This window comes from Camellia sinensis, chromosome 4, assembly GCF_055761805.1.
Source record: "Camellia sinensis isolate YWXY chromosome 4, ASM5576180v1, whole genome shotgun sequence".
Lineage (NCBI taxonomy): Eukaryota > Viridiplantae > Streptophyta > Magnoliopsida > Ericales > Theaceae > Camellia > Camellia sinensis.
Window position 1 is genome coordinate 216,742,700 of NC_138964.1, and position 15,106 is coordinate 216,757,805.

Genomic DNA, 15,106 nt, shown 5'->3' on the forward strand with positions numbered 1-15,106 from the left:
ATTAATTCTGATAAATAAAATTGTTTAACAATGGGATATTTGTAATTTTTCAAACTGCAAGGGGTAATTTGTACTTTAAGCAAACCTCAGGGGATGTATCTGTAATTTATCTTTTGTTATTTTTATCTTTACTACATTACTAGAACTCTCTTTAGAGTTCAAAATTTAGAACTCTCTATCATATTGTTGTTTTGGGAAAGGGCCTAGCCCGTACCTGATGCAGAGAGAATGGGCCTCATCAAGATTCATTTGAGCCCAACAAACTCAGTCTATCAACTTTGGGCCGACCATTAAATAGTTAAATCCATTTGGATCTGTAGAATTTTTGGAAATTTTTTTTGTCATATTTCCATCTGAATATGACCAACATTGGAGAAGTTCATAAAAACTAACTAGAATTTTACCTAAAATTTGAAATGTGTGACCAAAAGTTTATCAAAGTATGGTTCATAATACATGAACTTCAATTACAACCTACAGTCTACTTTTCGGATAAAAATACTAGGAAAAATTATAAAGCAGTGGGATAGCAAAAATATATTTAATTTTCATGGTGATGCAAATATCAAGTCCTTCTTGTGTCTGGTGCAACTTCTTTTTGTATGTCAGAATTGCACAAGAATTTTTTTTATCTGTAGTGCAATTATTTTTCCACTGTCCACTGATTTGCGATTTCTTCAAAATACTATCAAGATAAAATCCTGTAACTTTATTTTATATGTTGTGAAATTATCAACTTGTCCTTTCAAATAAGATACAACACAAAGCACAAGACAAAAAGAGTGTTAAGTTTAGTATAGATTGGAAGCTGCTACTGTTCTCATTTGCTTCTTCAGTTAGTTGTTTCTTTTACTTCACTTTCTTTTTCATCTGATTTTTCCTTCTCTTTATCATCTGTCACTTCTTCAACTACCAATTCTTTGTTTTTCGCATCCTCTTTCACTTTCTCAAGAGCTTTGATCAGACTCTTCAAGCAAGTTTCAGCATTAGCAGGAACAGTCTTGGGCATTAAATTTTCTGCAACATCTGCAGGAGTCATATTTGTCTCCTCCAACATAGCCTCAATTTCTTGAAACAAATAGTGTGATTCAACATCAAGATAGTTCCTTGCTAGAACCTTAAACGCCTCCAATCCACAGTAGGACAATTCAATATGCTTGTCCATTCGCCCTCTCCGAATCAGCGCAGGATCGAGTTTTTCCATGTAGTTGGTCGTAAAAACTATCAGTCTCTCTCCCCCACAAGCCGACCAAAGCCCGTCAATGAAATTCAGAAGCCCGGAAAGAGTTACCTGTTACAGAATTTTAATAAGAATAAAATGTTTAAATCTTTTGACCACTTTATATTATTTTTGGCCATTTGATTCGTTCATTTTCTCTTGATGGAAGTAAACATTAGACTAAAAACGCCAGTGAGCACATGGGTTGAATTTTATACCTATTGCAATCTGTCTATACCTCATGTGAAGGAGGAACAATGGTTTTAGTTACTGACAAAGCCACTTCGAAGAAACTACATTTTAAGTTGAGGTTAAAAAAATATATTTAACTTTTCCATTCATTCTTCAAAAAAAAAAAAGACTCAACACACAATCACAAATAAATTTAAAAGCACATTTAGTTCTATTATTTGTGCTTTTTTTTCAAGAGAATGAAGAGGAATATGGGGAGGGAAATTACGTTTGAAGATTCGGATCCAGACTTCACTCCAAGTAAGAGAATGACTCAACCACCAGGTTGACTCCTTGATCTTTATTTTGTGTATTTAATTAATAATTTTTTTATTTTATTTTATATTTGTTGAGAGTTCTATAAATTTGAATATTAAGATAGTTTAATTGTAGTGTTATGTACAATATTGAAATAGTTTTGAATTATCGATAATAATTTTATTTTTTATTTTTTTTTGTTGCCAAACTAAACTTTGTAACCCACCTCAACTAGAACCTTGGCTCGGCCGCTTCTCTGAGTCAGTCACAAACTAGATTTTCTATTAACAATTTAGTGTGTTATTTTACTGTTTTCTATTCAATTGTTTGTTCAAATATATATATATATATATATATATAGATATATGTATTCAATTTGTGCAATCTTATTGTAGTAATTCCAACAATACCTTGCTGGTTTTAGTCTCAGTTTCTTCTTTCGCTGCTAGTTTCTTCAATGCATCCTTCTCTTTATCTTCCTCCTCCTTCTCCTTCTTCTTCCTCTGCCCAGTAAGATCAACCGAACAATCAATGTCCTCAATCACAACAATCGATTTACTCGACGTCTCAATCAATAATTTCCTCAGCTCAGTATTATCTTTCACAGCCGTTAATTCCAAATCATAAAGATCATAACCAAGCAGATTTGCCATGGCAGCGATCATCGTGGACTTGCCAGTCCCTGGAGGGCCGTGTAGGAGATAACCGCGCTTCCAGGCCCTCCCAATTTTTGCATAGAATTGTTCTGCTTTGCTGAATGTGATCAAGTCATCGATTATCTCTTTCTTCTTCTCTGCATCCATTGCCAGTGTCTGAAACGTCGCAGGGTGTTCGAACACTACGTGGCTCCAGTGGGATCCATTGTTGGTGTAAAGCTTTCGCTGCCTGTTTCTTACTCTGATTGCTTTTCCCTCTTTCAGGACATGGTTTAGGTATGGCCCTATGATCACATCCCTGTGCTTTTTATGGAAAGTGAGCTTGTAATACCTGTTTAGACCCACAACAAAAAATTTATTATTCATTAATTCTGGGGTATTGCTTGCATGATACCATAGGTAAATCATAGGTAAATCATTCTCTATCAACCAAACAATATAAATAAATAAAGAGTACTGGTATATATAAGTAATTTTTCTAGATAATGATGTGTTTTTTGTGATCCTTCTATTTTAAATCCAAACATTCAGTATTGTACAAAAAATACTATTAACACAACATTGTACAAGTGTTTTTTTATACAAAAAAAAAATTTATTTATAAATCAAAAGTCCAAAATAAAGTTATCCCTCTATCAAGCAGGTCAAGATTTTAAATGAATTGTTATTAGTCAACAATTTGTTATGATAAAAGCAGACGATAAATCCCTCCCATAATTGAATCTGCCCGCCTACCTAATTATTAAACAAAGAGTGATACACAAAAAGCGGAGAGGCGGTTCTGCTGTGCTTGTTGTGCTCCTTGGGGAAAGTTTTTCTAGTGTTTTTCGATGATCTGAACTATTCATATTGTAAAATTCGTTGAGTAGATCATCTATACAAAAAATCAAGTTGATTGGATAGCTGTAACCCTATAATCAAAGCATATTTATTTCTATAAAAATTAACGATTAACATAACTTTCATAAATTTTTAAAAATAATTGGGAGCTAATCATGGGTTATGAATATCCGATTAATTTGATTTTTTACAGGAATAATATTCTTGATGAACCTTACAATACAAAAGGTTCAGATTATCAAAAAACCTCCCAAAAAAGGACAACAGTAACTGTTGTGCCTTAAGACATAACAGCACCCCTTATTCCACAAAAAGTGAGGAGAATTATTACCCAAATGATGTCATAAGTGTTGATACTTTTTCATAAAAATACAAATATATATATAATGAATTAAATAAAAATGACAAAATAATTTTTTTTATTAAAGAATGAAATATAAAATAAAATGCACAACTAAAAATACATAAATGAATTAGATTACATTACTAATAAAACAAATTATTAACATAGAGAATTAAAGATTAAAATCATCGAGGTAAACTAAATTCTGAAAATTTTAAAAACAAATTATAAGAAAAAAAACAAATCGAAACCTGTGTTATACCACAATTTTCTTAGAACAGATTTACCGTCATAGATGCTGGAGGTATGTCAGCGTCTGTCTCTCAGGATACGATAGTCGAAACCAGCTATAGCTTCAGGGAACTTGACAATGACTGTAATCTCTCTAACAAGAACCAAAGAAAGGAAGGCTAGCAAAAAAAGATAGGAAAAATTTCCTTTAGTGCAAAAAAAAAAACATATCTAAATTTTTATCTTAAATCACTATCTCTATTTTCTACCAAAAATTCCTCCAAAATTATCCTACAAAGTAGGAGAAAAAGCGCCTCTATTTATACTAGTAGAAGAGAACCTTAGTCATGAAAGTTAACGTCAATAAGGCTATCAAATGTCATTAACCAAGTTCATCAACTCTAGTCATTAGGATTAGAGTTACAAAGTTTGAAAACCTATGACCACTAATATAGCCATCAACTCATCATCAGAAGATAAGAGTTATAAGTCTAAACCTCTCATGTGCTTAATATATATAAATAAATATGTATATAATGATATTGAATAAACCAACTAGATGGGCCACAAAATGAATACGGGTGTTGAGTCACAACCTCATCCAAGCCCAATCTCAAATACATACACAAGCTAAACCCAACACAGCATAGCCCAACCCAAGCTCAAGATTAAGTCAAATTCCAATTCCAAGTCCAAGACTAAACCTAGCATATGTACGAACCTAGACCCAACCAAATCTAAGCCTAACTTTTATTAATGTCCATTTTAGGAGACAATTCATATTTATAATCTAATGGCTTCAGCTCATTATTCTTACATTGTAATATTCTTACTTAAAGAATACAAAACCACTAAGACCCACATCAATCGATGGTTAGATCCCACTTTAATCTCGAATTAAAATTGCCGAAAAACTATTATTTTTCAACAATAACGTTGTCTCTTCATTTAAAAACAGCATATGAAAATAAATTACAAATTATTACCCAAAAGATGTAACATATTGTGTTTCTTCATTAAGAAACCTAATCTTCATCATTATATATGAAAATAAATTACAAATGACTCACACTCAGATCATTTTAATTAGGGGTATATACGGTCCGGATTGGTTCGATTCTGAGAAAATTTAATAATCGAACTGATCCTAACGGTTCTGTGATTTTGAGAACCAAACCAGACCATTACACTTGTAAAACCGAACCAAAACTAAACCGAAATAACGGTTCGGTTTCGGTTTGAGTCCAAAAAATTTTATTTACAAGAATAAATTATTAATATTAGTAAAATAATTACTCAAACTAATTACATTTAACTCAGGATAAAAACTAATAATATTAAAGCATTACTTAACACTACATACCTATATCATCCTAATATCATTAAAATTACAAATAACCAATTAATAAAAATAAAACTTAATATTGTATATATATATCTATATATATCTTTTAAAATTCGGTTTGGTTCGATTGAAATTGTGATTTTTTCATAAAATCCATTAATCGAACCGTTTTTATGATTTTCATATTTCTTAAACCAAAACCAAACAAATCCTTAATAGAACCGAACCAAACCATACGGGTTGGTCTGATTTGAACAGATTTTTAAACGGCCTTAATTTTAATAACAAATTCTTTATAAAAATTAAAGGAATTTAATATTTTCCAACTTTAAAAATACTTACACCAGCTCATAAATACCAATCACAAGACAGAGGCGTGTATAAAATTTTTTGTTTAATTCAACTCTCTATTTAAATGTTTAAGCTCAGATGAATTGTTGATTCAACAATACCTCTTCTCATCGCTGACTGGATAAAACGAAAATGGTTGTGATTTGGAAATGTTCTTCCCAGAAGTCCACTTAAGCTTCACACCTTCAAATTCATCTTCAACCTCCTCATTATCATCCATACTCAAAGCCAGAGGTTGACTACTGTTCATCACAACATCGGCTTTCAAGCGCTTCGCTTGCATGGAGGATTTCGAGCTCAGATAAGTCTCGATGGCCGAGTAAGCTCCGCTGCGCATGAGTCTCTCTCCGGTAAACTCATTGAATGTAATTTGAATGAAAGGATACACAAAATTCACCATTCCTTGAAAGTGTTTCTCTAGGGAGGATCTGAGTTCATGAGGAAAGTATTGCTTAAATATTGCCCAAACGAACATCACACTGGCTATTATCGATCCGAGCTGAGCAAACATATCTTTGACCATCATGTTTGATCTTTTTGGGTTCGTGAATCCTCTGTTTTTTCTTCTACTGCTTTGCTTATTATGATCTGATCTAGATTTTTTTTAAAGTTAAATACAGAAATTAGGTAAATGTTTTTTCTCTTGACCACATGTTGGTCATCCTTGTGAAGTACGACCAAATTTATATTTTTTTATTATTTTATAATATTATATTTGGCTGGTGAAATGAGTACCACTAATTATTACTGCATTCATTTATTTCGCAAATTATTTAGCCAAATTAATTTTATGACATCAGACAAGCCTCCTACATTGAAGTATCTGCCATGCATGATGGTTTGACAATATGATTTTTTTTAAGTTAAAAATCATATATCAAAAATGCAAATCATCAAATGATAATTAACTTCCTAAAATAATTACATCTCCATAAAAAATAATTATCAAAAATTTACAAATCTTACTAATCTGAATTTTCCTTTTAAAATTTCCTCTGAATTATCATCTCCCTTTAAAAAAAAATTAAAAACTATTGCAAAAACAAATCATACACAACTTATTCACAAATTTTTCATACAATTAAAAAAAATTATTTCCAAACACAATCAATAAAAGAATTTTGTATGGCTGCAAATGGCCCGCTGTAATAAATATTGTATTTTAGTTTTTTTGTACACATAGAGGCAGGAGCCAAATCTCACCATTTTGAAGAAAAGCAAAACTAGAGTCTTCAAAATTTCTTTATTTCACAGTCTAATCTTTTAAGACTTTTTCTAAGTGTGCCTTGCATATGGTATGTAAGGTATTTATACCCTTCTATTTTGCATTTACACATTTGTATGTATTGAGTTATATCAAAATATTTGAAAACTTACACATTGGTGACCTTTTCCAGGTAAATTAATAAAATAATATATTATATGACTAAAGGTGTAAATGGTCACAAAAAATGTATAAGTTTTCACAAAAGAGGTATATTTTTACGAAAGGCGTAAGAAATTTCAGAAAAAGACGTAACTGATTTCTGAAAAGTTACACCTTTTTCTGAAAACTTACGCCTTCTGTGAAATCATTTACTCATTTTATGAACACTTACTCCTTTTGTGAGTTGACTTACCAAAGGTGTAAACAAACGAAAACTTACACATTTTGCTTAAGCTTACACCTTTTCGTGAAAATACTTACATCATTTTTGAAAAGTTACTCCATTTGTGTAAGAATTTTTGGCATAACATTTATATATTTTCTTCGAACTTACACCTTTTGTGGAAGCCCGACTTAAAGCTTTTTCAAAAGTCACTTATACCTTTTGTGAAAAAATAAATTCATCAAATTTACACCTTTTGCTTCAGCTTATACCTTTTCGTGAAAGTGCTTATATTTTTTTTTGAAAAATTACTCCTTTTGTGTAAGAATTTTTGGCATAACATTTATACCTTTTGCTTCGAACTTACACCTTTTGTGGAAGCCCAACTTAAAGCTTTTCGGAAGTCACTTATACCTTTTGTGAAAAAATAAATTCATCAAATTTACACCTTTTGCTTCAGCTTATACCTTTTCGTGGAAGTGTGTAGACGTCCCCGAACGCCCCGGGAGGGATGAGTCCCCCGTTCCGTTCGATATTGGGCTCACTACAGTTCGGACTCTTAATTTGTCACGGTTCTAAATCTGAACCAAAGAGTCCAAATCTGGCAAATCGTTTTGAGAAAACAGATTTTGAAAGAAGTGCCAAACATGGACTGCTTTGTCAGATACAGAGTCGCCACCTAAATATTTTATTTTGGGGAAATTTAGGAAACCCTGACTCGTTTGCCTAAGGCCACGTGTCCGTCATCACCAAAGTTGCCTCGGCTCGGGAACTTGGGTACGATTGGGGAAGGTCACTTCGTGAGCACCCCCGCTCGCCCGATCAAAGATCAGCCTCTACTAACCATGATATCTATTTTTGAAAACATTATGCGTTCTTATTCCGGTTATTAGCCTAGATTTACTATGTGATGCGCACAGCATACAAGTATAGACTGGATCGCCTGAATTGGAACAAAACATTTCATGTTTGTTTATTTTAAAATGGTTTGATGGTGCTACCCGCAAGTAGGCTAAGACGTGGATTTGCCACCCTCGGGTGGGCTTAGAAAATATGATTTTGCCACTATCTAGTGGGCTTAAAACACACATTTGATGAATTGTTCCAATCCAAATAACCCAACCTTCATCCACAAGCATTCAGGCATCATGGTAAGCATGCTATCATGGCAGTCACTCACACACATGCAAGGATGCTAAAGCATAAAAACTTACCGAGTACTCCAAGCCAAAACAGAAGCTAATTAGAAATCCATGCATGATCCTAACTATACAGAAATGCCTAATGCAACACATGCAAAAATGCAAATATAGCAGGCTCGGCTATTCTAAACATGGCATATGAAATGCTACAGCTAACATGTATTCAACTTGGAATTGAAAATACAATGCAGTTAGTATGATGCGCCGAGCCCAGTGCATGTAAAACAGATGAATGAATGCAAACATGCTATCATACTGTATGCTAATTGAAACATGCCCTAATCTAACCATCATAAGCGGGTAAATAAAAGGGAGAAAGACGTGGGGTTGGAAGACATACATCACACACACGTACACTTATTACAACATTGCCCTCGCGCAGAGGGTCTGAATAAAATAATATATAGTCCCGAATGAATAATTACAGTCCAAATAATTACAAAACCCTAATTAATTAACAAATTAAACTAGGAAGCAATAAATTGGCATGCAAGCCAAGGATTGCCTCAAATCTGCTCCGGATGATGAATGATGCATGCTCGGGTTGCCTTGTGCGGAGAATCCCTCGCGATGCCCCGGTTTGCCTCTGTTTGCAATTGTTCTTGGAATGCGTGCCAGGCTCCGGAAGGTTGCTGATTTCTGATTTGCTGCAACAGAGAGCAACAAAGGGGCATGGCAAAGTATTTTCGCATATGTATGCTTGACTACTCTTCAGGGAGTGTAGTCCTCGATCCTCGTGCCACCAATCACGCATATCGATGCATGATGGTCGAGGAGTCGAATTGCACGACTCAATATGAAATGAATGCACATATAAACACAACAAGACCTAAACTCTATCATGGATAATCCGAAGTGTCGGTGACTGGGAATTGAGACACGTTCCGTCACTCGAAGTACGAAACGTCCCTCGTTTTTCGTGTTCGGGCTAACTCCTATCCCAAGCACAATGCAATATGCATGACATGCATGAATGCAACTAATATACAACCTAGCATGCACAATGCTATGGAATGGCATACACGATGCACGAGGTAACATGGCATACACAATGCGCTAACATGCAACCTAGCATACACAATGCTATGAAATGAAATGGCATACACAATGCACGATGGACTTACACCAACATGAGTGGACCTCAGCCACACTCACATTAGTAGCCATGAGATGAAAATGAGATACTCGAAATGCGTGTACACATGCACGCAAATCGAGGACCAATCCTAAGACACAAATGCCACTCTAACAGGACATGGCAAGGCATGGAATATGGCATACTAGCATGCAAATTTCAATAGCAAAATATGATGCAAAACAGCCCCAAAACATGGAAACATGGTACCCGATGCATGGAATGAGACCCGAAACATAAAATTAGGTTCATGGAATGACCTATGGCTATGCAAAGCATGCATTATTTGAACACGAATTGTGAAGACAGAATCAAGAAAGTCCCAAAACAAGAATATTTACAGTTTTAAACAAGGCCAAAAAGTGAACACAAATAGGGCTAAGTTAACATGCAAAAATGGCCCCAAAAGAGAGATAATGAAGCAAGTAGCAGCTTCTGGCCCTAAATGGCCAAGAGACCTTCAACAAAGTTGAAGAGGGGCTCAAAATGAAGCACTTTATAGTTTACAACAAGCCACGAAAACAAACACAAGTATGGCTAAACTATTGTGCAAGAAATGGGCCAAAAGGAAGACAAAGAAGCAAGTGATGGTTGCTGGCCTCAAACAGAGGAGGGCCCTTCAACAAAGTTTAAGAGGGGCCCAAAACATGGTGTTTTACGGTTAGTGACCAAACCCAAAACAGTGCACATGCAAGCTTAAAATACTATGCAAGATGAGGCCTAAAAAGAGGTTTAAACACAAAGAGCAAAAAGGGAGCTTCAAACAGCAAAGGTCCCTCGATCAATCATGAATAGGGGGTCAAAATAAGGCTATTTACAGTTTGGACCAGAGCCCAAAAATACAAGCACAAGGGGCTAACAAAACATGCAAAAATAAGGCCAAAAGAGGGATAAAGAGGCAAGTGACAAAAGAAAGCTTCAAACAGTGAATATCCCTTCAACAATGTTGAAGAAGGGCTCAAAATAAGCCACTTTACAATTCAAACTAGGGCCCAAAAATACAAGCACAAGGGGCTAACAAAACATGCAAAAATAAGGCCAAAAGAGGGATAAAGAGGCAAGTGACAAAAGGAAGCCTCAAACAGTGAAGAGCCCTTCAACAATGTTGAATAAGGGCTCAAAATAAGTCACTTTACAGTTTATAACCAAGCTCAAAACAGTTTTAAAATAGGCCTAAAATACTATGCAAGAAAGAGGCATAGAGGAGAGGTAAAGAAGCAAGTGTAAAAAGGAAGCCTCAAACAGGGAGAGGCCCTTAAACAAACATGAAAAGAAGCTCAAAATAATGCTATTTTCAGTTAGGGTTGGAGCCCAAATATGCGAGCAAGAGGAGCTAATATATTGAGCAAAAATAGGCAAGAAAGAGGGAGAAGGAGACTTACCCCTGTAGCCTATGTCTTCAACAACTCTTGGACCAAGTTTGGTGGCTCTCAACCTCTGGAAAACAGCCTCAAATTGTTAGAATGGAAGATGGAGGCTTTGTGCTATGAGGTGTAGGGTAGATGGTGTAGGATTAAGGAGGTTTTGAGGGTTAGAATAGAGGGAGAGAGAGAGATTGAGTGCAAGGGTCTTGAACCAATTTTTTGTAACCCCTAAAACACAGCTGGGGGGCCTGGATATATAGGCAAAAGTGTGGGAAAAAAGGGAGGGAAATGGATTCAAATTTCCCCCCAAAAGTGCAGCCCCCCGGATACACAATCTAGGGGGAAACAGAATACATATTTGTAATGTACCAGAGAAGGGGATCATGGCCGGCCGGGTATCTAAGTTGCAGGTGGCCGGTCGGCCCTTCCCATGGCCGGCCGGCCAAGGGTCAAAAGGCTCAAGAAGCATTAGTGGCCGGCCACCCCAGATTGGTGGCCTCCCATGTGTGCACAACACAACCATGTGGTCAAAAACTGGAGAAAGTAAACCAGGAGAGAGAAAAGGCCACTTTTAGGAGGGGTTCAAAAGGGTCACACACAATTACTGGCCAGCAATGTGATATTGGTGGCCTCCCAGGTGTGTACAACACAAATATGTGGTTTAGGGTTGGAAAAAGTGGCCTTAAGGTGGTCAACATTGGCTTTCAAGTGAGAAAAACAGGCGACGGAGGGCGATAGAGGAATAAAACTGGTTGTCAGAACAATTACTGGCCTCCCACCCTTCTACGACCTTCTTAACAATGAAGCAGAGGTCCCTGCCAAAAATGAACCCAAACCGATGCAAAATGAAGGTTCGGGGGCCGAAATGCGTAGCCCGAGGCCCCGAAAATTGACTGTTAGGCATCGGAAGTGGTGTTCGACCACGAAGTTGGTCTCTCGAGCCACAGTGTCCCTCAAAAGGGAGCAAATAAGATGTATACGAAAAACCGGAGCAAACGGAGGTGGTTAAGCGGTCCCGAACCGAGGCACACGACCAACGGCTCCGAAAAACTGGAAACCGGACTCCAAACGGGCAAAATGGCCTACGACCACGAAACATAGCCTACGGGCACTGAGAGATGATCTACGAGACCTCTCTCTCCTTTCGGGAAGAGAAAACAGAGAAAACAGAGCTTGGTTCGCAAACCGAGGCAAAGCATGAAAGAGTTCGGAAGTCCGGAGGCAAGGCTTGCAGCCGAGACTCTGAAACCTCTGAACGAGCGCGACATGCAACATCACCAAGCGCTCAATCGGTGACGTCTGAGTCTTAAGGTCAGTCAAAATGGGGTGTCTACAAAGAGCTTATATTTTTTTTGAAAAGTTACTCCTTTTGTGAAATAATTTTTGTCATAAGATTTATACTTTTTCTTCAAACTTACACCTTTTGTGAAAGAGTATATAAGCGCAAAAGTATAAATGTTATGCCAAAAATTCTTACACAAAAGGAGTAACTTTTCAAAAATGGTGTAATCACTTCCACGAAAAGGTGTATGCTTAAGCAAAAGGTGTAAATTTCATGAATTTTTTTTTTCACAAAAGGTATAAGTGACTTCCGAAGATGCTTTAAGTTGGGCTTTCACAAAAGGTGTAAGTTGGAAGAAAAAATATAAATGTTATGCCAAAAATTCTTATACAAAAGGAGTAACTTTTCAAAAATGGTGTAAGCCCTTCCACGAAAAGGTGTAAGCTTAAGCAAAATGTGTAAATTTGATGATTTTTTTTTTTTCACAAATGGTATAAGTGACTTCCGACGAAGCTTTAAGTTGCCACTCACAAGGGGTAAAAATTCTTGAACAAAATGAGTAACTTTTCAAATATGGTGTAAGTATTTTCACGAAAAGTATGAATGAGTAACATTTCAAAGTGTTCATAACCACAAATGGCGTAACAAAGCGTTCATTTCAAAATGTTCGTAAACACAGAAGGAGTAACATCAAGTGTTCATTTCAAAGTAGTCGTAGTAAACACAAAAGGAGTAACATTTCGAAGTGTTCATAAACAAATTGGGACAACCACTGAACAAATCAAAGGGTTCGTGACCCCTGCTGACCACCCAAGCGTCGGTGGCCTCCGGTGCTCACAGCCTTCTGAGATCGGCACCTCCACTAGCACCGCCGCCGCAAATCAAAGGTTTTTTTCTCTCTGGCTATTGATCTTGGTCTCTCTGTGTCGATGCCGGCCTATTCTCCGTCGATGTTGGTCTCTCTCTGTCGATCCCTGTTTATCTCGGTCTGTCTCCAGCGATCTTGGTCTGTCTGTGTCCATGCGGGTCTCTTCTCTGTCGATCTCTGTCGGTTTCGGTCCCTCTGTCGATCTCGGAGTGGCTGCTCTATCGATCACTGTCCATCTAGGTCTCTATGTCTGTTGATCTCAGTCTATCTCTCTCTCTCTCTCTCTGTCCGTTTCTCTATATTAAAAACGGTTCTCATTTACATTGACATACTTGGTTGGATTTGGACTTGGAGTCGCTATTCCAAGCCCTCCCAGACTCGTCGTCTCTGAAACGGAGTTCTACTGAGAGAAAGGCCAAGCCCTCCGAAACGTCCTTCTCTCTTACATTGCCGTTATTTGAACAATACAAATACAGTGTGATTGGATTTTAGGAACTTCCAGGTTTTGGGGGGAAAAAACGGAACTTACACATTTTGCGAAGTTACTCACATCCCTTGTGAAAAAACTTACACTATTTGTGAAAGGTTACACATTTGTGAAATAATTTATTTTATAAAATTTAGACCTTTTCGTTGAAATACTTAAACCTTTTGTGAGAAGTTACTAATTTATTAAAAATCATGTCTGTTAAAAAATTTACACGTTTTATTGGAACTTACACTTTTTCTGAGAACAGAACTTACACGTTTTTTGAAATAAGTTACATCTTTTCTGAACATGCTTACACCTTTTATGGAAATCTGAATTATATTTTCCTAAAATTTAAACCTTCAATGGGAAGTTACACCATTGTGACATAACTTTCATGTTTTGTGAAAACTACATACATGTTTTTGAAAATATACACCTTGCATGGAAGGAGTATTTGAATAAAATTTATACCTTTTGTTAAAAACATAAACCTTTTCTGAATGATTACACCTTTTTGTGGGAATGCTTACACCGTTTCTGAATGGTTATTGCTTTTGTGAATAACTTTTTTCATAAAATTTACACTTTTTATGGGATATTACAACTTTTCTACCAGCAAAACTTACACCTTTTAAAAAATTTATACCTTCCATGGAAAATATGTTTTCAGCAGGTTTACACCTTATTTTAAAAGCTTACACCTCTTTTAAAAAGGTACTCCTTTTGTGAAGCGAACATGTTTAAAAAATTTTACACCTTTTAAATAGGAGTTACATCTTTGGTGAAGACAGTTAGACCTTTTTTGAAAATTTACACGTTTTATGGAAAATAAGCTTTTGATAAAGTTTGTTAAAAGAAATTATTTGACAAAGGTATAACCTTTTCAAATATGGTGTATGTTTGTCCAAAGAAGGTGTAAATGACCATAGAAAAGATGTAAGTTTTGTTTTTCACTAAAGGTGTAATTTGAAATAATAAGTGTAAATTTTATGAAAAAGGTTTTTCCACAAAATGTGTAATTTTTCAAGAAGTTGTAAATATTTCCGAGAGAAGGTGTAAATTTTTAGGAAAGGTGTAAAATTTAGGAATAGTTGTAAACTTTGTGAGTTTTTACAAAAGGTATAAGTTCCCAAAGAAGACCAATCATCGAAGCTGAATGTTTCATTTTTACAAAAGATATAAGTTCCCAAAGAAGACCAATCCCAATAAAGCTGAATGTTTCGTTTTTAGAAAAGATCCAAGGTGTAACTTTTATTAAGAAAATTAATGTAAAGATATAAGTTCCAAGGTGTAACTTTTATGAAGAAAATTAATTTATAAATGATGTCGGTTTTCATTAAAAGGTGTAAGTTGTCAGAACAAGTATAAAATTTTAAAAAATGCCGAAGTGTTCCGAAGAGGTGTAAGTTCCGTCGGCCCGTCCGTCTCTCTTCCATCTCGAACCTCTCTCTTTGTTTGTCTTTCTCTCTGCCCGTCTCTCCGTTGTTCCATTTCCCCGTAGCTGTAGGGTTTTACAGAGAAAAATATTTGAGGGCCGAGCTTAAGTTCTTGGGAAGGCTAGCCATGGAAGTGGGTGCATAAATACTTTTTTTAAGTTGATTTTTGTCGGTGGAGCACAACCGCAAGGGTTAATCGAGCACCACCATCGGTTCGTCTAATCCGGTTGGTATTTCCTTTATTTCGTGCTGGTACATTATCTGTCTCCTTGTTTGTCTTCTAT

General features: G+C 35.9%; 1 protein-coding gene across 1 annotated transcript in view; it reads right to left on the minus strand.

Moving 5' to 3' along the window:
- Positions 1–683: 683 nt before the first annotated feature.
- LOC114296780 (AAA-ATPase ASD, mitochondrial) overlaps positions 684–15,106 on the minus strand; it is an 81,382-nt gene continuing 66,959 nt past the window's right edge. Inside the window, exons 2-4 of the mRNA XM_082867564.1 lie at positions 5,576–6,729; positions 2,119–2,695; positions 684–1,291 (exon numbers count right to left, since the gene is read on the minus strand). Coding sequence (XP_082723690.1) covers positions 833–1,291; positions 2,119–2,695; positions 5,576–6,000 — 1,461 coding nt within the window. The 5' untranslated portion in view covers positions 6,001–6,729 and the 3' untranslated portion in view covers positions 684–832. The remainder of the gene's footprint in view (positions 1,292–2,118; positions 2,696–5,575; positions 6,730–15,106) is intronic.